At 43.7% G+C, this 24,836-nt stretch overlaps 3 protein-coding genes across 3 annotated transcripts in view; 1 reads left to right on the plus strand and 2 right to left on the minus strand.

Annotated features, from left to right (window-relative positions):
• The window catches only part of helz (helicase with zinc finger), a 45,975-nt gene extending 42,759 nt beyond the window's left edge, over positions 1-3,216 (minus strand). The window contains exon 1 of the mRNA XM_079338353.1: positions 3,109-3,216. The gene's annotated coding sequence lies outside the window, so the exon portion shown is untranslated. The remainder of the gene's footprint in view (positions 1-3,108) is intronic.
• A 2,314-nt stretch (positions 3,217-5,530) lies between these two features.
• psmd12 (proteasome 26S subunit, non-ATPase 12) lies at positions 5,531-11,286 on the minus strand. The gene is made up of 11 exons (XM_079337682.1): positions 11,053-11,286; positions 10,642-10,701; positions 10,111-10,239; positions 9,907-10,014; positions 9,155-9,259; positions 8,926-9,075; positions 8,705-8,839; positions 8,320-8,432; positions 7,577-7,751; positions 7,199-7,276; positions 5,531-6,023 (listed from the first exon to the last, which is right to left on the minus strand). The coding sequence occupies exons 1-11, from the start codon at positions 11,158-11,160 to the stop codon at positions 5,814-5,816; spliced, it is 1,371 nt and encodes a 456-aa protein (XP_079193808.1). The 5' UTR covers positions 11,161-11,286; the 3' UTR covers positions 5,531-5,813.
• A 1,913-nt stretch (positions 11,287-13,199) lies between these two features.
• LOC306820358 (uncharacterized protein) overlaps positions 13,200-24,836 on the plus strand; it is a 37,535-nt gene continuing 25,898 nt past the window's right edge. The window contains exons 1-7 of the mRNA XM_079338177.1: positions 13,200-13,304; positions 14,694-14,923; positions 15,069-16,896; positions 17,433-17,609; positions 21,059-21,232; positions 21,607-21,780; positions 24,584-24,757. Of these exons, the coding sequence (XP_079194303.1) occupies positions 13,234-13,304; positions 14,694-14,923; positions 15,069-16,896; positions 17,433-17,609; positions 21,059-21,232; positions 21,607-21,780; positions 24,584-24,757 (2,828 nt within the window). The 5' untranslated portion in view covers positions 13,200-13,233. The remainder of the gene's footprint in view (positions 13,305-14,693; positions 14,924-15,068; positions 16,897-17,432; positions 17,610-21,058; positions 21,233-21,606; positions 21,781-24,583; positions 24,758-24,836) is intronic.

A 24,836-nucleotide genomic window follows, 5' to 3' on the forward strand; every position in this document is an offset into this window, starting at 1 on the left:
CTGATAAAACACGAGTTCTGCACAGACTGAGGTATTTACACCTTCAACCTGAGTGCGGCAGAGGTGTCACAGGGGCTCTTCACACGTAGTAACAGAGGTGACACAGTTTCAGCCAAGTCAGCCGGGTATGTGGAGCTGCCGCTAATGGATCTCCTAGACGGAGCCGGAGAACGTGCTAACGTGCAAAAATGGCTCTATTATCTTAAAATGAGCATTCGCACCACAAAAGTCTAATTGCAAATAAACATCATATTTTGATTAAAACAATATTTCTCTTGGGGCGTATGTGGTCTAGTGGTTCGTGCGCCTGCTCCATGTACGGAGTAGTCCTCTCAGCCGGCAGCTCGGGTTTGAGTCCAACCTGTGACTCCTTTCAGTTTCAGCTTTAAGAACTTATTTATGATGCAGTATGTGCACATTTGACCTGTGAGATGGACGCCACTCTTCAACACCAAGAGGATGCAATAAATGAAGCTAACTATTAGCCACCATTACGATTAACCGGTGCTAATTCAGTTTTTCTGGTTTCAGGAGGGATATGACGCAAACAAATATGATGCAAACATGAAGAACGATGAGTTATAATGAACAAAGTCATCAGACATATCACAACTTCCTGACATCCTGCAGGCCAAACATGCAAATAAAAACACACCACATTTATCTGGTTTGATTTTCTGTATCACTCCTGGAAGGAGCCCGGTATACTGATGGATTCCTTCAGAAAACTTCAAGACAGCCGTCCTAAAATGTCTGTTCAACGTGAGGTCACACTAAATACTGACTTTGCCTGCAGAAGCCACGTTATTCTGCAAACGTACATATTTTACATCATTAAAGAGGCTGCGTAATAAATAACATAACTCTGCTAAAACTTTGCAAAGCTGGTGGTGGCCTAAGCCTTTTGCACAGCCCTCAAAAAAATGCATTAAAAAGGAAGTAAGCAGGGGAGTGTGTTCCAGTTGCAGTATGATGCAGTGGGAGAGATTTTCTTTTTTTTTTCTTTTTCTTTTTTTCAGAATTATGTGGCGTGCAAAAATCTTTTTCCAGGAAGCACAGAAAACATGACGAAGATGACGTAAAACATGGGACTGATGTCAACGCAGAAGAAGCCAAAAAAAAAAAAAAAAAAAAAAAAGAGTGGACAGTCCAAGAAGCATTTTAAGCTCCTGTTTGTAACATTGGGGGGGGGGGGGGGGGGGGGGCACTTCCAGCCAGCCACTTCAGAGAGGAACAACTACTAGACTGGCGGGATGCAGCAGGTGGACATCACCGTGGACGGTTGTGTGATTATACTACAAGCTAGGAGAGACGCTAAATTCATAACTGAGAGGAGAGTTATGAAACAACATCGACCGGCATAACGTTATTCGGCTCGACACTTGTGGATGTTCAGATTATCAATTAAAGATGCAGAGCGAGATTTAGAAAATGAGGACGCGGCATCGTCTTTTAAATCTGACGTGTGGAAGCGTTTTGTCTTCAAGACAGAAAAATCAAAGAGAAGCGAACAGACGAGACAAAAACCGTGAACAAACATTACAAGAAGACGGGGAACTGCACGAATAACTCAACCAACACGATGCAGCGTTTAATGAGAAGCTCCAATCATTACAAAATAAAAACATTGAGGGCCTGATTGCCCCGCCTCCCCCCGGCCCTCCTTCCTCGCCAACACGGTCTGCGCTCACTCTGCTCCAGGACAAACCAGGCGTAAGCACCGTTACTTCTTACATAACGTCGTAATAGCTACAGTACATGCGTGGCTTTACGTTGTTATGAAGCGTGCTCAAGTTAACAAACAGGAGGATTTGAGAAAAACGTTTTTTTCTTTTTGTAGGGACGGCTACTTTGTGGCTTCTTTTTTCAGTCCTGTTTGGTCAGATACAGCCAGAAAACTCCTTGATGCCGCGTGCTCGTGCGTGAAATGTTCCGAGCCGAAGCCGCAGATCTGCAACAACTGAACAGTTTAAAACATTTTCAAAAGCCCAATTATTTAGTTTGTCTTTTACCTCCAGTTGAGTGTTTTTATCCCCATATTTGACTAAACTTAATGTACAGCACTTTGTCTGCCTCGGCTGTTATAAATGTGCTATATAAATAAAGTTGACCTGACCTCTTCCAAAGGGCGCCACGGCCAAGGAAATCGACCCCACGGTACGGCGAGATCACACCGGTCAAACCATCCAGACTGCCTAGTGCAGGGGTCGCCAACTAGGGGCCGGTAGCTCGCAGGACCTCGATAGCTAGCTCGCCAAGCAAATCCAAAAAATAAAAAATAAAATAATAATCTACCCAATGCATAAACCAAACCTCACTCATCGCATACTGTATCTACTTACTCTAGATCTATCTAACAATGCCCAATGCACCCACCTTAAAGGAAACTTTTTACAATCACAAACAGGTCTAAGCTCTCATGTTGTAAAATAAATCGTATCGTGGGTCGCAGTATCGTGAATCATATCGCGACATGAGTGAATCCCAACATCTATAACGTGAGGAAAACACGGAGCTCACAACAAACAAACTTACAAAATGTCTGTGATCTGAATGAGGGAGATCTCAGTAAAGCTTACAGACACGAACAGAGCCGCCGAGATTTGGTTTGTTTGTGTATTTCAGCGGGTTGTTGTTGTTGTTGTTGTTTCTTGTAAAGTTGTCATCGAGTCTGGAGCGGTGACACACACACACACCGTCCATCACAGTGTTTGGCTAACTTCGACTTACCCTTTTTTTAAAAAAAGGGTAAACAATGTTGACACTGTCCATGGTATGTGTAGCTAACACTTAGCTTAGAGACACACGCACGCACACACACACTGGCCTTTTTCTTGGCGAGCTCACAGCCAGAATAGCTTGTAGCTGGTTTGTTAGCATGCTAGCTAGTTAGCCGTAACAAAACGGTTTCGGGGCCTTCGCTTTTTTTTGCCCCCCCTCCCCTCCCCCTTACGGTGTTTAACCGCGTAAAATGGATGTGGCACAGTGTTGTTATTCGTGCGTGGACTCGTTGTCGTGATGATTAACGGGGGGAGGGGGGTTTGTGTCTGTTGCTTTGCGATTTAAAAGACGAGTGAGGAGGGCTGAAAATGGGAAGTCAACACTTACCTAGCTTTACTTTCTACGCCATCTTGGATCCACTTGTCAGACCGATCGCAAAGCATGCTGGGATGTACTGATCTGAAGGTTGAGAGGACTCGTGCGTGTGTCCGCGTGCGTGTTTTGTATGTGCACCCTTGCTTTGTGAAAGAGCGTTTGAATTAAACCTCTGGTTGTTATTTAAAGCGGACTCTAATTCAAACAAACATCCCTATATTTAAGAGAAATATATTTTTTATTAAATGTGGCGACTAGAAAATCACAGATTTTCATAAAAAAAGATGGAAAAAAATGTCTCACTTTCTTTGTACTTTATTACAGTGTCCGTTAAGTCCCAAAAGTAAAGAAACACAGATGTAAATTGGGCGCACAAAATATTTAATTTTACTTTTTGGGCTCTGTTCTCAGAAGCACTGCTTTTCAACAGGCCGTAAACTGCTTGGATTAGCAGAGGGCTCGCACATTTAAACCCAAGCAGTGGCCCAAAAGTAGCATTTTTAAAAAGCATTGATAGTCAGAAATCTCCTCGAGAGGCCCCATCTGACGGCAAAGACGTCAAAGAACAATTAAGAGGAATTATCCGTCTATAGGAGGGGAAAATAATAATTTAAAAAACAGGAAAAGAAAGGAAGAGAGGAGTTAGTGTTGGGACACTGGCAGATGAATGCTGGTTGGAAGGTCCCCCCAAAATGATTTCTGCTTAGGACCGCCACTGTCCATTCAAGATAATATGTGAAAGTCACATTGCATAGATGCTGCTTCTTTCTTTTCAGAGGCCGCCTTAGACCAGAGGTTCCCATCAGGTGTGTCAGGGTGACGTTTCAGTTTGTTTGCTCGGTTTATTTCAGCCCAAATACTTATTTGCTATAGTCACATAGCAGATGTTACTTTTTTTCTCTGAGGCCCCTTCGACCAGAGGTTCTCGATTGGACCCAAACGTCATTGTGGAAAAGTTTTCAGTAAACCTGGGGGGAGAAAAAAGCTGCAGCAAACTTTACAAAACCCTTTTTTTAACCTTTCTTTCATCACTTTTTTACCACCTCAGGTCCACAATGCATACTCTTTCATTAATGATTGATTGAAAGGTGTCAGGAATTTGCGTCATGGGGGGGTGGGGGTCCTGAGGCTTGAGTTGACAGGATGACGGATCCGGATCCTCGCTGATCATTTACTCGTGTTGGCCACCGTAGCACTCACCCAATGTGTAGTGAAAAAGTCCTCGTACCAGCGACTGGATTTGGCTCCTGGACTTAACAGACATTTGCTTTCTCTCCTCAGCTGTCACCTTAATAAAAGCAAAAGCCAAAATAATAAATACATTGGCAATACATCCATCAAAATGTCCACAAACTACCATGTCTCCTTCTTGCCTCAAATATGGAGGGAGACAATTTGACAGTATAATCATTGTGCATCATGTAGGACTCTCACAAAGGGTTTGTGTGTCAGCAGTTTCAATACTCCGTACATGAGACGTTTGGACAGCAGTGATGGCGATCAGTCGTAGGCAGTGTTTCACTGTCTGCGTGGAGTTCTGCTTCTTCCGCCTGGAGTATGTTTGATGTTTCCCTACCACGCTTATATTACACGTCATCATGGTAAAGATAAATGGACTTCATTTGAGTGGATAAGACTTGATGAAAGTCTCGTCTTGGAATCAAAAAATTTTAGTCGTTCTTGTCGGACAGTCTCCAGATGTTAAATCAAGACCACCACTGAAAGGTTATTGATTTTATGTTATTACTGACGCACCTTTCTAAAACAATTGATAACTTCAATTAATATGTAGATTATTTTTTTTCTTCAACCGTTAAAGCCACAACCTTCCCGGTGTTGCTGTCTTCATAAGTGCACATATAATGATGATTCTTCTTCGATTTGGATTGTCTCAGCCCCCTCACCGTCGGTGTTGGTCATTACCTGATCTTGCAGCACCAGGTCTTGGTTAGTCTGGTCTTTACTACAACACTACTTCACATGACGGTAGAGACTGCCATGTAAATTAGCAGTACACAGTCAGTGCTGATGAATCGAAGGGAGCAACAGCTCTCCATCGATCACTCTGCAAATGTTCACCATGCACGCCGGGAACACCTCGAGTCTGAGGATGAGAAGTCACTGTTGTCCTGAAATTACAACTGAAGCATCATGAAAACCAAACTGAACAAAAAAAAAAAAAATAGATTTTAGAAGAAGAGAAAGCACGAGATTCCAAATTCATCTCAGCAACATTAATGAACTAAAATGAACCGTGTGTGGATTTTAGCTCATCTCAATTCGTCACGTTAACTTCGGGGGGGGGGACAAAATATTTCTTCTTTTCGTGTGATTCAAAAAACAGTTTAATACAAGCGACAGCAGCTTCTCCATTACAAGTTAAAGTGATGAGTTAATGTGTTGCAGTTAAGTTCATAAAAGCTTCATGCAGCCGTTAACCAAAGGAGAAGCGTTTATTGTTTACATTGAAAAGTTGACATTTTAAAGATGTTCATATACAGTGATAGAAGTTACACCACTGCATAGAAGGTGATAAAGAGCAAAAGGGGAACGTGTTCAGAGGTCTTCCACGACAGACACACTGAAGCAAAGAGGGCAGACGCTCGTGGGTTTAAGGTCAGTGTTTACCGGACATCCTCCTCCTCCTCCACAGTCCGCCAATAAACTACGCTTCCAAAGACGTTCCCACAAACACAACCAGCACACGTGTTCTGGATTCACTGCAGATTGTGGATCATCTCTTCCTTGGCGATGAGATGCGTCGTCTTGTTGACCAGAGACATGAGGGAGTTGAGTTTGTGCGACCAGTCGTTCAGCAGGTCGTTGGGGTCTTTAGGCCTCTGGAAGTTGATGATGCCGGCCAGCCGGTCCACCTTGGCGTAGATGGTCTTGTTGACAACCAGACTGGAGAGGAACTCCTCGGACTCCTGGTGGAAGGAATAGAGCAGGTTAGTTTGGTCACACTGAGCCGTCGCTTCTTATTAACCTCCCACTACAGCATCAAAGAGGGATTTCATGTATTTGTATTGAGGGCAGATCCAGACAGTTAGGGATATCTCGTAATTCCCCTCTGACATCATCAGTTCAAGACGGGACTTCACGCCTCGTCTGCAGCGTACAGACGCAGAGGTGGAAAAGCAGGGCGAAGTCTTTCTCCCCCTGAGCCGGCGTCACAGGAAGTCACAAAGGTGTGAAAGGAGCAAGACAGGAAATGTGAAGCGTGCACTCCAACAGAGCGAGGTGTGTGTGTGTGTGTGTGTGTGTGTGTGTGTGTGTGTAGCTGATTGTTTACACGTCATCCTTCATGCAAGACAGAAAAGATCTCCGTCACAGATTCATCGTGTAAGAACAGAAACTTAAAGGCAGCCGAGCTTCTTAATGCTGCCATTGTTGAGTCTTCATGTAAAAAGAGCTTAAAGGTCCCGAAACGCCAGGACCAAGTTTCCCCTGTCTAAATAAAAAAAGAAAACGGATGTAGTCACGGAGGTGTGTCAGTACCCTGAACCAGGCTGAACAGATGTGACGACGTCCCATGAAGTAAGGTGCATCAGACCCATTTAAATGCACCTTTTTTTTTTTTACTTTAAAAAGTTGATTGCGTCCTACATAAAAACTGACACACCAGTATCGTATTGTGCATCCACTTCTCTGCACTAAAAGTGTCGGGCTAAATAGCGCCGTCGACCGGGCCGCTCAAGGCGAGGCAAATCTGCGACGCTCTCTACATCACACCGAGCAGGGTTACAAATTCAACAAGGTAACAACAAGACGGCACGACACAGAGCTGCACGTTATGGACAGAAATCCTCCTGCCTCCCATTCTGTCCTTTAATCCGACAGCGGGACATTGATATAACTCTGCCGCAGCCTGAATCTCAGAAGACGGAGGAGGAGTGACAGCTGAGCGTCTTAACGGAGCGGTGTGTGTGTGTGTGTGTGTGTGGGGGGGGGGGGGGGGGGGACAGGATGTAAAGATCCACTGTCAAGTTCTCCAAATTGCCCGAAACAGTTCACTCAATCAGCACCAGTAAATTCACACGTCTTAAAGTCATAAATCTCCTGATCGAACGGACATTTGTGCCGGTTAGTAAACTTTGCTTACGTCAATCGAGAGGTCGAGAAGTCCAGCCATCCTCTTCATGGTGATTCTGGTGTAATATTTGGCCATTATTCTGATGTTCTGGGGGAAGAAGAAGGAGACGCTCGTGAAGCAAACACATCCACAGCAAAATATTTACACACAGCGTCAGAAGAGAAACATTCTCCAGTCCATCAGCCGTGCATATTCACGGCACTGTTGGTGATTACTCAACACGACTGTATGAGAGCTGTAACACATTACAGAGCTGTGATTGGACGGCAGTAAGCTCAGTCTGCAGGGAGTGCTGGAAACTGGAGGATCGCCGGTTCAAGTTCCCGGTGCTGAAATGTTCATGTGAGCTGCCGCTTTGAAAAGTCTCCCCCCCTCTCCTGTACTCACATGCTCCACCACTCTGTTCTTGAGGTCCTTCCACCTTTTCTGGCCCTCCTCTGAATACGAGAAGACGTCTGTGGCCGGGCTGTCAGGAGAGCCGTCTCTCAGCTCCTTTCCGTAGTCCTCCACCAGCGACGCCCAGCGCATCAGCTCCATGGTGGTGAACAGCTTCAGGAGGTCCCTGAGCAGAGACGAGGAATATTCATATTATGTAGGAAGGGCTGCCAGTAAGGCGTCACATTAGTCACCGTGTGAACCAGGAGCTGAGCAGCTCTGATGAGTGAGATCTGATCTGTCTCATGTCTTACAGGGGAAAATCAACAAATCTTTAACTTCCTCTAAAACCTCAGTGAGGCTAGAAACTAACCTCCTAAAACCTGAGGCTTTTCACAACACTGCAGGGAGCTTCAACGTTTACTCAAATATCAAATTAAAGCCTCAGCCTCTGTATCTGATCAACTTCAAAATTAAAACATGTGAACGCTTCAAACTTCTCTTTAACTGTCACGTTCTTTGCCTTATGAGACGCCTCTTTGTCAGGTCTTAAAGGTCACAGCACGGCTGCATGAGTTCGATGTTGGCCGATCATCAATCGAGCAGACTCGAGCTGTACGAGCTGGACACTGATCTGTGGCTGCATGGATGACGAGGAGCTCGGTCTCGAGTTGACGGGTTTGTTTTATTTCATTTTGCAACTGCTTCAATGGATGCCAACATGCAGAGAGAGAAGAAAAAAAAACCTGTCTCACTTGTATTTGGGGATTTCTTCCAGTTTCTTGTCCTCACTGATTCTGTGCACCAGGTCCGACTGCTCGTTCTCATAAGGTGAAAGAATCACGTACAGAACCACACTCTTCAGGGCCTGAAACACAAACGCACAACACATCCAGGATCAACCACTTCTTCCCACTCCCTCAGAATAACTCATCCAATTTATTTATTTTCATTTTATTCTGAATGATATGAAATGACCTTTTTATAGTGTTCCATGTCTTTTTACTGCAGACTATTGAATCCTTCTTCCGAGACTCTTAAAAGCTGGAAACGTGTTCTGCATGAATTTGAGCTTTTGTGCTAATCCCAGCACGTTTACGTAGATGTGTATTGCTCGTGCGTTGATGTCATAGTGCGTACCTGCTGCCACTTGCTGCTGTCCTCTAAGATGCAGGGCGTGTCGTAGATGGCCCGGTAGTGTTTGCAGATGGACAGGTAGGAGCCCTCGTGCTGGTCCACTTGAATCATGAGGTTGTAGTACTTCAGCTTGGATTCCTGATTGTTCATGGGGAACACGTTGTGTTTGTTACATGAACCAGTGAACAGAGATGAACATGAATGAACCTCTCTCTTCGTCTCACCTCGGTGCCGTCCTCTGTGAAGAATTTGGTGTTTATCTTCTTGCTGATGATCTGTGTGCGAATGTAATCCTTGACGGCGATGCAGAGCCTCATCTGCTCCAGGATGAACTCCACCTTCTCCTTTTTCTCCATGGAGCCGTATGTCTCCACCTGACAGGAGAAGTATTCTGAGTATTTTGCAAAGCGGCAGGTCATGAACGCCGTGTTATGACGAGTGCGAGTGTCTTACCTGCAGCTCCTGAAGGATGGACGCCGCCTCTTTCACCTCCCCGCTCTGCTCCTTGATGCCTGCCAAGGTCTTCGTCAGCCTGGCACGCTCAATCTCAACGTAGATCTGTGAACAGGACGTGTTGAGAGAGTGAGAAGGGGGGGGGCGCTCGGGTCAATGGTAGGATCTGGATCATTCAATTCTATGCGCATTAAAACCGTTAACAAGAATCCTTATGACCTGCGTCTTTATCTACACCACCAATGAAATGCTTATATTATATGCTGATGAGTAATTTAAATGATTATATTTTTAATTTAAAGATAAAATCTTGTCATCACAACTTCTCATGTTGTGTTCGAAGCCGATAAGGGATTTCACACGTTCTCACAAAATCTACATTTTCTTCCTGTTGATGTGACACTTCAACACGTCATGATGACGTTTGATACAGAAGTCATTTTACTGACCCGACCTCCAACACATCACGATGTAACCTTGTAGTCGCACTATAAAAAGGTGCACTCCTGGAAGTGTCTAGATCGTTTCAGGAGATTCTCCTGGCCTACGCTCCTCACAGCGGGGAGAATACCAGTGTCAGACGGGGGCATTCTATCAATGCTATGTGAAGTTCAACAGAATCAGGCTATCAACAAAAGAGCGGAGAAAAACACGCTGGTAGGTAGGTGGAGTGAACATTTTGGCTCAGACATGCAGCTCCTCCTGCAAACAGGAGTTTTCTGCAGGTGTGAATGCAGAGGCACGTTATTTACCTTCCCAGCAGTCACAGTGCGAAGTGTGTCAATGAGTCTCAGCTTGATGGTCAGATCGGTTATAGCATCCACATACTTGTAGCATTCTTGCACCATCTTGGCAACAGCCTGATAAATCAGTCAGCAACACATAAAAAAAAGATGTTAGTCCAAGAAATGAAAAACATTGGCTGCGAAGACGTGTGGATGAACGCCACGTCTCACCTGTTTCAGCTGACTCCTCCTTTTGGTGAGGAACATGATGTTTTCATTCAGGGCATCCCAGTCCTTGGCTTCGTAGCACATCTGGACCACGGCCACGAGGATTCTGGAGGTGGACACCATGTCGGACGCCTGGAGGTGCAGGAGCGGATCATAATTCAAACGAGATGTAAAATATCTAATATTGCACGACTCAGTCAGGTAGATCGGAAACTGTTCAGATTTGGGTGGGAGTCTGAACAAAGCGTTGAACCCGATATTTTTCAAGACTGTTAAAGTAGGTGGCGATCGGCTTCTCTCGGACTGATTAGGGCCAATTTAGAGTAGAAAAACAAAGAAAGACCACAACACGAGTTAAATCTATTTTGGCTTTTTGTACATTCATCACAATGGTAGCACACACAAAACTTCTCGGAGGGTGCCATTATTGTTCATGTATGCTGGTTCATATTTCATCCTCGTGCGTGGACAACATTGGTAACCATGGTAACACACCCGGTGAATAAAGGCGATAAATGACAGATCAAAACTCACCGTCCTGGTTTGCTTCTCCAGTGAACACAAGCTCTCAATGGCCTCCTGCAGCTTCCCCTCCTGAGAAACACAAAACATTTTATTTACAATTCTAAAAAAAAAAAAAAAAAAAAATGTATATGCTGTTTGTTTGTCTGTTTGTTTTATGCATTTAAAGTGTTTTTCCCAGTTAGCTCAAGATCACTCCGCTGTCCTGTTAGACAGTGAGCGAGCTACATGACACACACTGGAGTGTTTTGGGAGAATAACATTTACTTTTAAACACATTCTGTGACATTTATGGGTAATTTAAAGGCCAGTGTGTGCAGGATATTTGGATGTGTCTGTGCTAAAGTGTCGCCGCTAGCTCGCATGCTAACGCGCTGATGCACCATGACTCAGCCGGGCTGGCCTCTCTCACACTCGGCTTACCTTCGCCATCTTCTCGCACTCCGGGAGACGCTGGTCCACAGTCGGACTGTAGTCGATCTCCATCTTCACCATCTTCCCGTCGGATCTCTCGGCTCGCTCCTCAGACATGGTTGCGGTTTCTTGTAGGTTATGATAAAAGACGATGCTCGTCTTCTTTACTCAAACTAGCATCAAATGTTTAGCTTGTCATTCGACCAATGAGAGTAGAGAGCCGACAGGGTGTCCGAGGCGCCTGAAGGACCCAGCAAGGACCCGCTTTAAATATTAAAAACAGGCGTTAAAGAGGTCCAGATTTTGTTTATTATGTTGTAAATCTATATTTGAAGGGGACTTTGTATGTTCCCTGTGTGGTAAAACTTACACAGACCACTGACAAAGGACTGGATGGATTTATTTCAAATGTTGTGGGTCGATAGACACTCAGGTTACCCAAACAAAACACTGTAAAAGTGGATTTTTCATAATATGTCCCCTTTAAAAAACGATTGTTTTAAGAGAGTAAATCAATAAGAGAGATACATCCGCTTTAATTGTTCTCTGTGTATTCTGTTCAACAAACAGCTGCACATGAACAACGAGCTGCAGTCTGTTTATTCTGTGTCTTTCATTCAACCTACTGAGAGAGTTTCCTTTAAGTCAAAGAAAACAGTCAGCTTTTATTCACCAGAGATTCTTTACTAAATGTCCACATCATTAAAGTTCAAACATTTTAACCTGAAGAGATCAAACTCAGAGTTCAGACTGAGAGAAAGTTTAGAAACATATTTCTGTGAGAGACACACACACCACACACACACACACACACACACACACACACACACACACACACACACACACACACACACACACACACACACACACACACACACACACACACACACACACACACACACACACACACACACACACACACACACACACACACACACACACACACACACAGAGCTGTCAGCTGATGTCCTGGAAATAGAGGAGGGAGGGATGACACAGTGGTCTGCGCTCATGAAGAGGTGGGACACAGAAAGTGAAAGTGTTCACTCAGTTCAGAATCCATTTTAAGCAGAAAGCAGACAGAACTGAAGCAGGGTGAGTGTTTATCCAGAGTTTTTATTTCTGCACTTCTGTAGTCTCACTTTTGTCCTGTGAACTGAACAGAGAGTTTCTAATGAAGTCACAACTTCGATTAATATGCGTGTGTGGGTGTGTTTGTGTGTTGTAGCGTAACTTATGGGTAGATTAAATTGGGCGCCAGACAGACCACTAAATCCATCAATACATTGTATGAAAGTAGATTAAAGCACACTACGAAGCAAAATTAAATCAAGTTGAAATCCATATATTTAACACAAATTCAGGACAAACAAACATTTCATTCTTTGGGTAACTTTTGAAACAAAACATATAACCAAAGATGTCCCAACACTTTGGGTTAATGACCCTCAAAAAACACAGTCCAAAGTTTATGTCCGTTTAAAAAATGAAAAAATACATGAATGAAGAAAAAGGGGCTTGAGAGCTGAGTGGGTATGTGTGGGGGAGTGTGTGTGTGTGGGTGAGTGGGTATCTTATAGTGGGGAAAAGGAAGGGGAGCCTGGTTTGGGAAAACAGGGGAAGTCTGGAGATGAGGTAGGAGAGAGAGAGGGGGGGTATCACCTGTCCAGGGTATTTTTGGAGTAGAGAGGTTGAGTTGACAGAGTCGTCTTCTCCCAGTCATTTAAACATGAATTGATCCATGCAGACTGGATCATGCAGATCCCTGCCCCCTACAATCCCAGTAGAACCCACAGTGGTTGAAAGATCCAGAGAACCAAGGTAAAAAAAACTCCAAAAGTTCAGCACCTCAACAAAAACATTAAAGGGCTTTACCTCCTTTCCACCTTTCTCCTCTCTTTTCCACTGTCTGTCTCTTTTTTCCTCTTTTCACTCTCACACTCCCCCAGGTGCAATCACTCCTAATTTTCTTCCCTCCAAGACACACCCCTTTTTTTCTCTGCTGTGCAGCAGGTTGCCTCTGCACCCTGACTGCTACAGTGTGTGGCGTTAGATCAAACTCCTGTATTTTGTGTGTTGATCTCTCAGTGAGTGTTTCTGTTTCTCAGACTGACTTCAGATCAGATCATGGATGTGAGTTTAGAGGAAGAGAAGGACGGAGCAGACGCTGCTGTACCCAGCTGTCTGTCTATGAAGAGTGATCAGTCCAAAGATGACCCTGATATAAACTTCAGAAATGAACCGTTCCCTTCATACATAAAGTAAGTGTCCTGACAACAGAAACCTGTAGCCATCTTTGTATTTACACCTTGTTTTACAGATTTGTAATCAGAGTTGTTCAAAGATTCACAGAAATATAAAACTTGTTGGTTCAAAGTGATGGTTTGTAGCCGACTTCAGGCAGAGACACAACAAACTGTAAAGGAGCCAGAGAGACGTTCACAGTCTGCAGAGAGTCAGACAGAGCAGAGCTCAGACAGTCTGTGATGGAGATATAACCCCGCTGTTTAAACTGCTGCTGTCTGTGTTTTCTGCTCTCTCTTGGTTTTTTTTACAAGTCACAAACTAGTCTCTCCACTTGAAGCTCACCTGCTGTGATAACTGAAACAAGAATGAAACAACGTTATGAAAACGAAGGGAGGTGATGATATCTACACATTCTATACAATAACTCCCATGTTAGTCAGCAGCTCTCTCTCTCCTCTCGTTCAGTGTGCAGCATGCAGGTGAGAGTGAGTGACCATGGTCACTGTCAATTCGGAGTGGGGTCATTCGTTGGGTCAACTGGGCCTAGTGTGTGTTCTGGAATTTTTTTCTAATACCAAAGAGTGAGAATAAAGAGTGAGAAGATCTATTCAAAAAAGAACCCCAAGATCGATCTGGTCTCAATGAACATTTATTCGAAGGCAGAATCAGCGTTCGAAGATCCCTCTCTCACACGGTGAGGAGAGAAAGAGATCCAGAGAAAAGGCAAACATGAAAACTTCTACATTTCCATCACACTACACAGAGCACTTCCCCATCACGCCACATAGAGCCGCTGCCCACCTGGAAGAGCACGATCTATCCCTTAGTGTGGAAAAAGAGACTACATGACTATTTACCATCTCTCAAGGCTGAGAACGAGATTAGTGACTATATTGGTGACTATTCCCACATCTGTCCAGGGTGAAGAAGCAGGTGGAAGACAAAACATCCTTATATACTTTGCATGCAGTATTGTAAGACATTACTGACATGTTTTATATGTCAGATTACATGAGACATTTGTACAGCACGAAGTAAAATAGCGTACATAGTACCTATGAAGTAGAATTTTCCATGACATGTGAGTGCACCATCATACGACTGATCCACCACAATGTAATGTCAAAATGTCTCACCACATCTAACCTGAGTTCAAAGGTGGACTAACCCGAGCTCAGCTGTCTGAAGTGAAACAGTTAATGACAGGATCAGACTCTTTGATTTTCTGACTGTGAAGAAGCTGCACATGGTGTTCAGTCTGACTGAATCAAATGAATCCAAACAGAAGAAAGAAGGCGTTACCTGCTCTCTGTGATCATCTGACTGTTTAGATTGTGTTTGATAAATCTTCATATTTTCTATCAGTCAACCATCAGTTTAGCTCTAAAGACATGTCTTCACAGGGGGACGAAGAGGACTCATGTTAGAGAGGAGCAGACGTCCTGTCCTGGGTGTCAGGACGTCCTGAAGGATCCCGTCTCTACCAGCTGTGGACACTGGCTCTGCAGACAGTGCATCACCTCATACTGGGACCAGTCTGGTTCACCAGGAGACTCGTCCTGTCCTCAGTGTGGAAAAAGATCCAGACCAGGACATGGACTGCAGACAGTCAGTCAGAGAAGGACTCAACAAAGTAAGACTGTACACCTTTGTGCTTCTGTGATCTCCTCCTAAAACACGACTTTTATTGGTCAAAAGTCTAGAAATTAAAACTCTTTTTACTTCTTTTACAAAAACATCTGAAAACAATAATTAGATTCTATCATTCTCTCTTTCAGTAGATGGAGATCAGCAGGAGGTTTTAGATCAACATAAGGTCAGTCTGAGGACGAGATGTGAACGTGTGACTGAAGGAAGTGATGAAACAGGAAGTAGAACCCACCTCAACAGGATCTACACTGAGCTCTACATCACAGAGGGGCAGAGTGGAGAGATGAACACCCAACATGAGGTGAGACAGATGGAGACCGACTCTAAAAAGAAGAAGACCCTCCATGAGACTCCAATCAAGTGCCAGGACATCTTTAAAGCCTTACCTGACCAACAGGAACCAAAGACAGGAGCTCAACCCGACCAACAGGAACCCATCAGAGTGGTTCTGACAAACGGCGTGGCTGGTGTTGGAAAAACCTTCTCAGTGCAGAAGTTCACTCTGGACTGGGCCGAGGGCTCAGAGAACCAAGACGTCAGTCTGCTGGTCCTGCTTTCATTCAGGGAGCTGAACTTGGTCAGAGATAAGCGCTACAGTCTTCTTGAGCTGCTCCGTGTTTTCCATCCAACATTACAGAAGGTGGCAGCAGAGACGCTCGCTGTCTGTAAACTGTTGTTCATCTTTGATGGCCTGGATGAAAGCAGACTGTCATTGGACTTCACAAACAGGGAGGTTGTGTCTGATGTCACACAGAAGTCATCGTTAAACACACTGTTCACAAACCTCATCAAGGGGAATCTGCTCCCCTCAGCTCTCATCTGGATCACTTCTCGACCTGCAGCAGCCAATCAGATCCCTCCTTCATGTGTTGACAGGGTAACAGAAGTACGAGGCTTCACTGACGCCCAGAAGGAGGAGTACTTCATGAGGAAGTTCAGTGATAAAGAAGATCTGTCCAGCAGAATCATCTCACACATCCAGACATCCAGGAGCCTCCACATCATGTGTCTGATCCCGGTCTTCTGCTGGATCACTGCCACAGTTCTGGAGCACATGATGAGCACAGAGCAGAGAGGAGAGCTGCCCAAGACCCTGACTGACATGTACTCGCACTTCCTGCTGGTTCAGACAAAGAGGAAGAAGAACAAGTATGGTGAGGGACATCAGATGAGTCCAGATGAGCTGACGGCGGCCGACAGAGAAGTTCTTCTGAAGCTGGGGAGGCTGGCGTTTGAACATCTGGAGGACGGAAACATCATGTTCTATGAAGAAGACCTGGAGCGGTGTGGTCTGGATGTCACAGAGGCCTCGGTGTACTCAGGAGTTTGTACAGAGATCTTCAAAACAGAGTGTGTGATGTTCCAGAAAACAGTCTACTGCTTTGTTCATCTGAGCGTTCAGGAGTTTCTGGCTGCAGTCTACATGTTCCACTGTTTCACCAACAGGAACACAACAGTACTGAAGGCTTTTATGGGAAATAAACATGTAGATTTAACTCTTGATGTTCTCCTAAAGGAAGCAATGATGAAATCTCTGAAAAGTAAGAATGGTCATCTGGACCTGTTTGTTCGCTTCCTTCATGGACTTTCTCTGGAGTCAAACCAGAGACTCTTAGGAGGCCTGCTGGGTCAGACAGACAACAGTCCAGAGATTGTCCAGAGAGTCATCAACAACCTGAAGGAGAAGAACACCAAAATCTCTCCTGACAGAAGCATCAACATCTTCCACTGTCTGATGGAGATGAAGGACCTCACAGTCCATCAGGAGATCCAAGAGTTCCTGAAGTCAGAGAACAAATCAAAGAAAAAACTCTCTGTGATCCACTGCTCTGCTCTGGCCTACATGCTGCAGATGTCTGAGGAGGTTCTGGATGAGCTGGACCTGAAGAAATACAACACATCAGACCAGGGACGACAGAGACTGATTCCAGCTGTGAGGAACTGTAGGAAGGCAAAGTAAGTCCAGATGTGATGAGAATTATAAATGAGTGTCATGTACTAATTTACTTATTTTAATATAAACTAAACACAATCCTCTCTGTTCAACAAATAGTGTTCCTCTGTTAATGTTTAGGAGGAAGAGTCAGTCATAGATTATTAGCTATTCGTCCTGAGTTCAAAAATTGATTGACAAATCATTCACTTCCCAAAGAAGTGACGGATTTGTTCAATGAGTTTCAAATGGTTTTCTCCTGCAGAGAGAGTCCTCTGAACAGATAACACTTCAGATCACAGACTTTAGACATGATGTCATACTAAATTAAATTTCATTTGTTTCCATTCATCTCAAAATGTAGAAAATGATTGAAAGATGTAAAATGTGCAAGTTTGAAAACGAGTGATGAGACTTTCAGTTTTGTGTCAGTGACAGATTCCACTGATGTGTAAAGTTAAGACCAAACAGGACAAACTGTTTAATCATCAAATATGAGACATAAATATCAAACACTTCTTTTATAAGTCATATTTCTCTATTATATGTGTCACTACAGACTTTCTAACTGTGGACTCTCAGAGACTCACTGTGACGTTGTGGCCTCAGCTCTGAAGTCCAACCCCTCCCATCTCAGAGAGCTGGACCTGAGTCAGAACTTCAACCTGAAGGATTCAGGAGTGAAGCTGCTGTGTGACTATCTGCAGAGTCCAAACTGCAGACTGGAGACTCTGAGGTCAGATCACTGACTGTAATATAGATGTGAATATAATGGAAACTGTGTCAGTATACTAAAGTTTAGCAGCTTGAGATGCAACACCTAATCTTTAAGGGGTCCTAACACAAATATAAAGTCATACAAACATCCAAACCAGCATTACTCAACAGACACACTTACAATCACACAAACACAGAACACCCCCACGCCCCGCCCCCAGGCATGGACAGCCGACGCACATTTTGGGCCGGACGGGGCTTTCATGATTAAAGTATAACAGTATCTCTTTTTTTTTTTATCGCCGTGAAACACGGCCCATTGGTTGTTTTTCTTCAGGGACATTGGTCTAGTCCAATGACATCTCTCAGCACTCTTTGGCCCGGCTCGGCCCACCCCTCCTCAGGCAAACGTTATTAAATTTTGCCATCAAGATGTTTGACGGGAGTTGGAGAGAAGTACGTGGGAGTGAGTGTGATTTGAAACGGACAATCAACAACAAACAAGAAGGCAAAAAAGCCTACAATTAGACTCAGCAAAATCAGTAATATATTTGCATTTTAGTTACACTACAGTAGCAGCAGGTGCAGGGCCGTCGACATCTGCAGAAGCAGAATCAGTCTCCTTTAGGGAGAGAGGAGGGCTTGTAAGGTCGCTTTACAGGAGGCTTGTAATGTCGCTTTACAGGAGATAAAAGCAACACAGAAGGTTAAAACCAAACATAAAACAAACAAAAGACAGGTGTAGTGTGCAGTGACCAGCTACAGTGAGTCTGGCAGTTTAAACAGGTGGGTTTTGAGTTAAGATTTGAAGGTGAGATGGACTCTGACTGTCTTATGTGGGGGGGGGGAGTTCCAAAGTCTGGGTGCTGAGCAGCTGAAGGCTCAGGACCCCTATGGTACTGAGGCGTGGTGTGGGGATGGTTAGCAGTCCAGCAGAGGTTGAGCGGAGGGTGCATGAGGGGCTGTAGTGATGGAGGTCACAGAGGTAAGTGGGGGCTAGATGGTGAAGAGCTTTGTATGTAAGGAGGAGGTTTTTGTATTCCATGCAATATTGTACAGGGAGCCAGTGAAGTTCGATGAGAATAGGGGTGATGTGGTCAGATGAACTGGTGCGAGTGATGATCCGGACGGCTGAGTTCTGGATGAGTTGCAGTCTGTTGATGAGTTTGGTGGGAAGTCCAGTGAGGAGGGCATTGCAATAGTTGATACGAATGAACGAGGATTTTGGTGCTGGACTGGGACAGTGATGGGCGGAGTCTGGAAGTGTTACAGAGGTGGAAGAAGGCAGTCCGGGTGATGTTTCTAATGTGGGGTGCAAATGAGAGAGCGCTATCCAGAATGACGCAGAGGCTCTTGACTTGAGGGGAGAAGGGTACAGGGAAACCGTCAATGATGATGGGTGGAACTTGGGTGCGTTGTGATTTGGTGAGGGTGGATTTGGGCCTCGGCTTAGTTGCCGTTGAGCTTCATGAAATTCCTACTCATCCAGCTCTGAGTGTCGTCTATGCAGGCGATGAGGAAGGTGGGAGGGGTGGCGGCAGTGGGTTTGGAGGAGATGTAGACCTGTGTGTCATCGGCGTAGCAGTGAAAGTGGATCCCATGATGGTGGAGGATTGTGCCCAGGGGGAGGTAGGTAGAGGATGAAGAGTAATGGACCCAAGACTGACCCCTGGGGGACACCCAGTGAAACACCCTAACTCCCAGACTTGTGGTCCCTCATTTGCACGAATTGTTGGTGGTCAGTGAGGTATGATGTACACCAGTGGAGTGCAGCACCAGTGATTCCAATGCCAGCCAGGCAGTCCAGGAGTATTGTGTGGGACACAGTGTCAAATGCTGCGCCGAGGTCGAGGAGGATGGAAATGGTCAGAAGTCCAGAGTCAGCTGCACGGAGGAGGTCGTTGGTGATTTTTTTTTTTTTTTTTTTTTCATATACTTTATTAATCCCGCGAGGGGAAATTCGGTTTTCACTCTGCATTTAATGGAGAGGTCTCAGAGTGAGGGGGCTGCCCACAGAGAGCGCCCCAGAGCAGTTGTTGGGGTTCGGTGCCTTGCTCAAGGGCACCTCGGCAGTGCTCAGGAAGTGGACTGGCACCTCTCCAGCTACCAGACCAATTTCCGGACTTGGTCCGTGCCGGGACTCGAACCGACGACCCTCCGGTTCCCAACCCAAGTCCCTACAGACTGAGCTACTGCCGCCCCCTGAGCTACTGACTCGGGCTGTTTCAGTGCTTGAACATATACATAAACATGCCTATTAAATGTAGCCCATAGAGTTTTGTGCATAACCTCGTCCTTCCAGGTTTGGAGGTGGTCACCCTAGTGTGTGTGTGTGTGTGTGTGTGTGTGTGTGTGTGTGTGTGTGTGTGTGTGTGTGTGTGTGTGTGTGTGTGTGTGTGTGTGTGTGTGTGTGTGTGTGTGTGTGTGTGTGTGTGTGTGTGTGTGTGTGTGTGTGTGTGTGTGTGTGTGTGTGTGTGTGTGTGTGTGTGTGTGTGTGTGTGTGTGTGTGTGTGTGTGTGTGTGTGTGTGTGTGTGTGTGTGTGTGTGTGTGTGTGTGTGTGTGTGTGTGTGTGTGTGTGTGTGTGTGTGTGTGTGTGTGTGTGTGTGTGTGTGTGTGTGTGTGTGTGTGTGTGTGTGTGTGTGTGTGTGTGTGTGTGTGTGTGTGTGTGTGTGTGTGTGTGTGTGTGTGTGTGTGTGTGTGTGTGTGTGTGTGTGTGTGTGTGTGTGTGTGTGTGTGTGTGTGTGTGTGTGTGTGTGTGTGTGTGTGTGTGTGTGTGTGTGTGTGTGTGTGTGTGTGTGTGTGTGTGTGTGTGTGTGTGTGTGTGTGTGTGTGTGTGTGTGTGTGTGTGTGTGTGTGTGTGTGTGTGTGTGTGTGTGTGTGTGTGTGTGTGTGTGTGTGTGTGTGTGTGTGTGTGTGTGTGTGTGTGTGTGTGTGTGTGTGTGTGTGTGTGTGTGTGTGTGTGTGTGTGTGTGTGTGTGTGTGTGTGTGTGTGTGTGTGTGTGTGTGTGTGTGTGTGTGTGTGTGTGTGTGTGTGTGTGTGTGTGTGTGTGTGTGTGTGTGTGTGTAGAATCTGCTTCCATGACTTCATTTTAGATTTCACAACATTTAAGGACTCAATTCTGCAACAGACTTCAGTCTGAGGGTCCAGAAAATCCAAAAACCCTTTTCCCAATTACTGTTTGCACGTTTGAAACAGAGAGCATGAACAGGTCCTGAGAACCCAAAGAAGACTGTCCAGTGTGATAAAAACACAGAGATAGTGAGGAAGCAGAACCAGAATTGTCTCATACTGTATATAAATGTGTATCAGTGTAAGATTTAGTGAATACACCATCAGAAACGATCCTCTGATCATTACATAAAAAAACTTTATTCATCAGGACAAAGTGATGTTGAGATACTCATCACAACCTGAACACGTGTGTGGATTGTACATTATTTTTGCTCTTCTTTTATTCCTTATTCAGATTGACTTACTGCGGTTTGTCAGAGATCAGCTGTTCTTCTCTGGCCTCAGCTCTGAACTCCAACCCCTCCCATCTCAGAGAGCTGGAACTGAGTGACAACAAGCTGCAGGATTCAGGAGTGAAGCAGCTGTGTGATTATCTGCAGAGTCCAAACTGCAGACTGGAGACTCTGAGGTCAGATCACTGACTGTGTCATTCATTTGGATCATTTTAATCCACATCCTCCATTGCTGCACATTTCATAGTTCTTAAATTTTCAGTATTTGTCTAAATTTGCAGCCCACCTCCGACCCCATAAACACAGAGGACATATAATGCATGCTCAGAGAACTGGTTTATTGAAGATTGAACATAATGGACCGAACTGAATACAGGAGAAACATGCTGGAAGCTCCACAGCCACTAACACAGCATTTGTCCAGACACAAATACATACGCACAAAGAAATAAAAACCAAGTGGCTGTCTGTAACAGGGATACTCATCACAACCTGAACACACGTGACTGGATTATACATTATTTTTATTCTTCTTTTATTCTTTATTCAGAATGACACACTGCAGTTTATCAGAGATCAGCTGTTCTTCTCTGGCCTCAGCTCTGAAGTCCAACCCCTCCCATCTCAGAGAGCTGGAGCTGACCTCCAACAAGCTGCAGGATTCAGGAGTGAAGCTGCTGTGTGATTATCTGCAGAGTCCAAACTGCAGACTGGAGACTCTGAGGTCAGATCATTTGAATCATTTTAATCCACATCCTCGATTGTTGCACATTTCAGGATTTGTATATTTTCTGTATTTGTCTGCCTTTAAATGTCTGGATATTTTATGATCAAGGACTTTTTTTTTTTGAAGTTGCTAAATAACTTCGAGATTTGAATGTTTTTATGACTGTTGGAGTTTTATTAGTCAATTTGGTTATGACATTTATATTAATAATCATGATTAATTAACATCAATGAACAATATTATTAATGTGAATTAATAATGAGGAGGCTTCACCCTGAAATCAGGGAACAATAACCAAATAACACAAATCTGTGTTGAATTTAATGAGTTAAATGTGTTGCGTATTTTAATTGATTAGACAATATTTCCTAGCCTCACATAGGACGCTTCAGAAATATGTAAAAGTCTAATACATTCCTCGTTGAAAGGGCACCACCTGGCATTCCAGGAATAACTATATTAATTATGAATAATTAATTAGTCACTAGTTATTAATGAAATCAATCTCATATCATAAGTGTGAATTCTAGAGCAGTTTCTTATCAAGAGAGACACCGAACACAGTTCTGAATTTTATGTTTAGTTTAATAGATGATAATAATGAAATAAAACAAAATAAAAATAATATATTGTTGTGGCAGGGAAATGCAATACTGATTTGTGAGCATGGAATGTTATACCTCGAACACTATATATATAACTTGACTCGTATGGTGAAATTATATGTTTAGTAAAGAGATACAACACAATATTGTTTTAAGTATTTAGACGGCAATCGTATAAAGAATAGACTGGATTAAAGAATCTGGGATTACTTAAGAAGACACAACCAATATTTCTCTCAACAACAGCTCAGAGCAAATCTTACTTTTGAAGACTTTCCCAACCTCCTTCAGAGATCTTGCACGGGTACTCTTGTTCTCTTTGCTGGATCAATAAACCGTTTTCAGCAAGCCCATCAGCAACCGTAGTAAGCCAGATAGAAGGTCGAGTGTGGAGCTTAAAGATGAGAATTCTTGATGGTGATTTGGCTCACGTCGTCTCAGCGTCCCAAGTGAATATAAACAAAAATAAATTCTTTGAAAGTCCAATTTCCTTCTTAGATTAATCTCATGGCCATCACGATTTTAATCCAGAACTGGAAAATGTCCAAACATGCGGTGAGCAGAAGAAAAGTTTGAAAAGGCCTTGCTTGTGCACGAAATGATTAAAATCCAAAGATTTACGCTTGAAAATTTGCAATTAAAATTAATTCAGTAGGAATTGTTCCTACGGTGAAAATCTTAAAAAAATAAAGTTCACTTTGCCTTGCAGGGAAAGCTAAAAATTAGATGAAGACAAGACGAGTTCGTCTTCCAGAAAAATTGCAGCAGGGATCTAACTGCTGGGCCTGGCTGGACTCACTGGAACAGAGTCAGCCCCTTTAAGAGCTTAACAGCTCACAAGCCAGCACAAAGGACCAGCAAAAAAACAAAGCACAAGCCACGAAAAACCAAAGTATCACTTCTGTTCAGGGGTTTTATCAGGTCAGAAAAAGGGGGAGCTTCAGGCCCTCCTCCTGAATGTACAGGCGCTGTCTTAACTTAAAGAGTTTTAGATTCCCCACTAAGTTTAAGAATAAGACTAAACATATGTAAATCACCATACATTCAATTTGAGATCAGTTTTTTTCAGATTCACATCAATGTAGGTTACATCATATATTTTCGGTAAATATATCAGGTTTAAAGGAGTGGTTACCATCGGTCCATACATTTCATCCTGAAGTTTGGAAAAATATTTATATAAGAAAACCTTTAACAACGCAGTTTAATCACATGTGAAGACTTAGTGTCTTTAAATAACGTCTTCTGTAATTAAGTTACACAATCTATAATTATGACAGTACAACGACATCATTACACAGCTTACACATCCCACAATGGTTTTTGTCCTCTTGATGGCAATGTTGTTCCACGTCAAATTCCTATTAAAATTTAATTACGCGCAATTCCTTTATTAAACATCGGATTCTGACCTGAAAAGAATCATGGTAACCGTTCCTACATGACGTTTTCAAATATCTATATGAAAAGATGCATCTGCATTTCTTGAATAGAGATTTCCACACTGGAGTTTTTTGGGCAGTGACTGTAGGTCCTTCTTAATCACTCCCACATGGTCATCTTGACCTGATGAGAGGTCAGTCTAGTTTAGTAAAGTAGGAAAGATTTTTAATCAACATCCTGTTAATATCAGTTTCTCCAAGTCCTTGGGAGCTCTCTGACATCTGTTTATCCACTTAAAAGGTTGAGTTAATGCTTTTCAACATTAACTGGAAAATTCTGTTAATTATGGTATTCCTGAGGATGCAGAATATCCCAACAAAAACCAATATTATAATTTAAAAAATATCTGTATATAAATGATGCAGAGATTTTTGATAATGTGGAGAAATGTTTCAAACTCTTTATGACCTCTGGTTCTGTTAAGAAGTTAAATCATGAAGACTTGTGATTCAATAATTTGTGATTCCATCACAGAGCTGACTGAGATCAGCAGCCTGTTCGTCATCTGAGCACATGAACAGCTGGATGAATGTTGAGCTGACATTTGGAGGATTTAGATTTTGTGAATACACAATCAGAAATGATCCTCTAATCATTTAGCGAAAACTTGATTCATCGGGACAAAGTGATGTTGAGATACTCATCACAACCTGAACACATGTAACTGGATTACACATTATTTTTATTCTTCTTCTTTTATCTTACACTTTTTTTTTTTTTTTACATCTTTACATCTTTTATTCTTTATTCAGATTGAGGGGCTGCAGTTTGTCAGAGATCAGCTGTTCTTCTCTGGCCTCAGCTCTGAAGTCCAACCCCTCCCATCTCAGAGAGCTGGACCTGAACGCCAACAACCTGCAGGATTCAGGAGTGAAGCTGCTGTGTGACTATCTGCAGAGTCCAAACTGCAGACTGGAGACTCTGAGGTCAGATCACTGACTGTGTCAATCATTTGGATCATTTCAAACCACATCCTCCATTGTTGCACATTTTCAGGATTTATCT

Source organism: Symphodus melops (genome assembly GCF_947650265.1).
Source record: "Symphodus melops genome assembly, chromosome: 2".
Classification (NCBI taxonomy): Eukaryota; Metazoa; Chordata; class Actinopteri; order Labriformes; family Labridae; genus Symphodus; species Symphodus melops.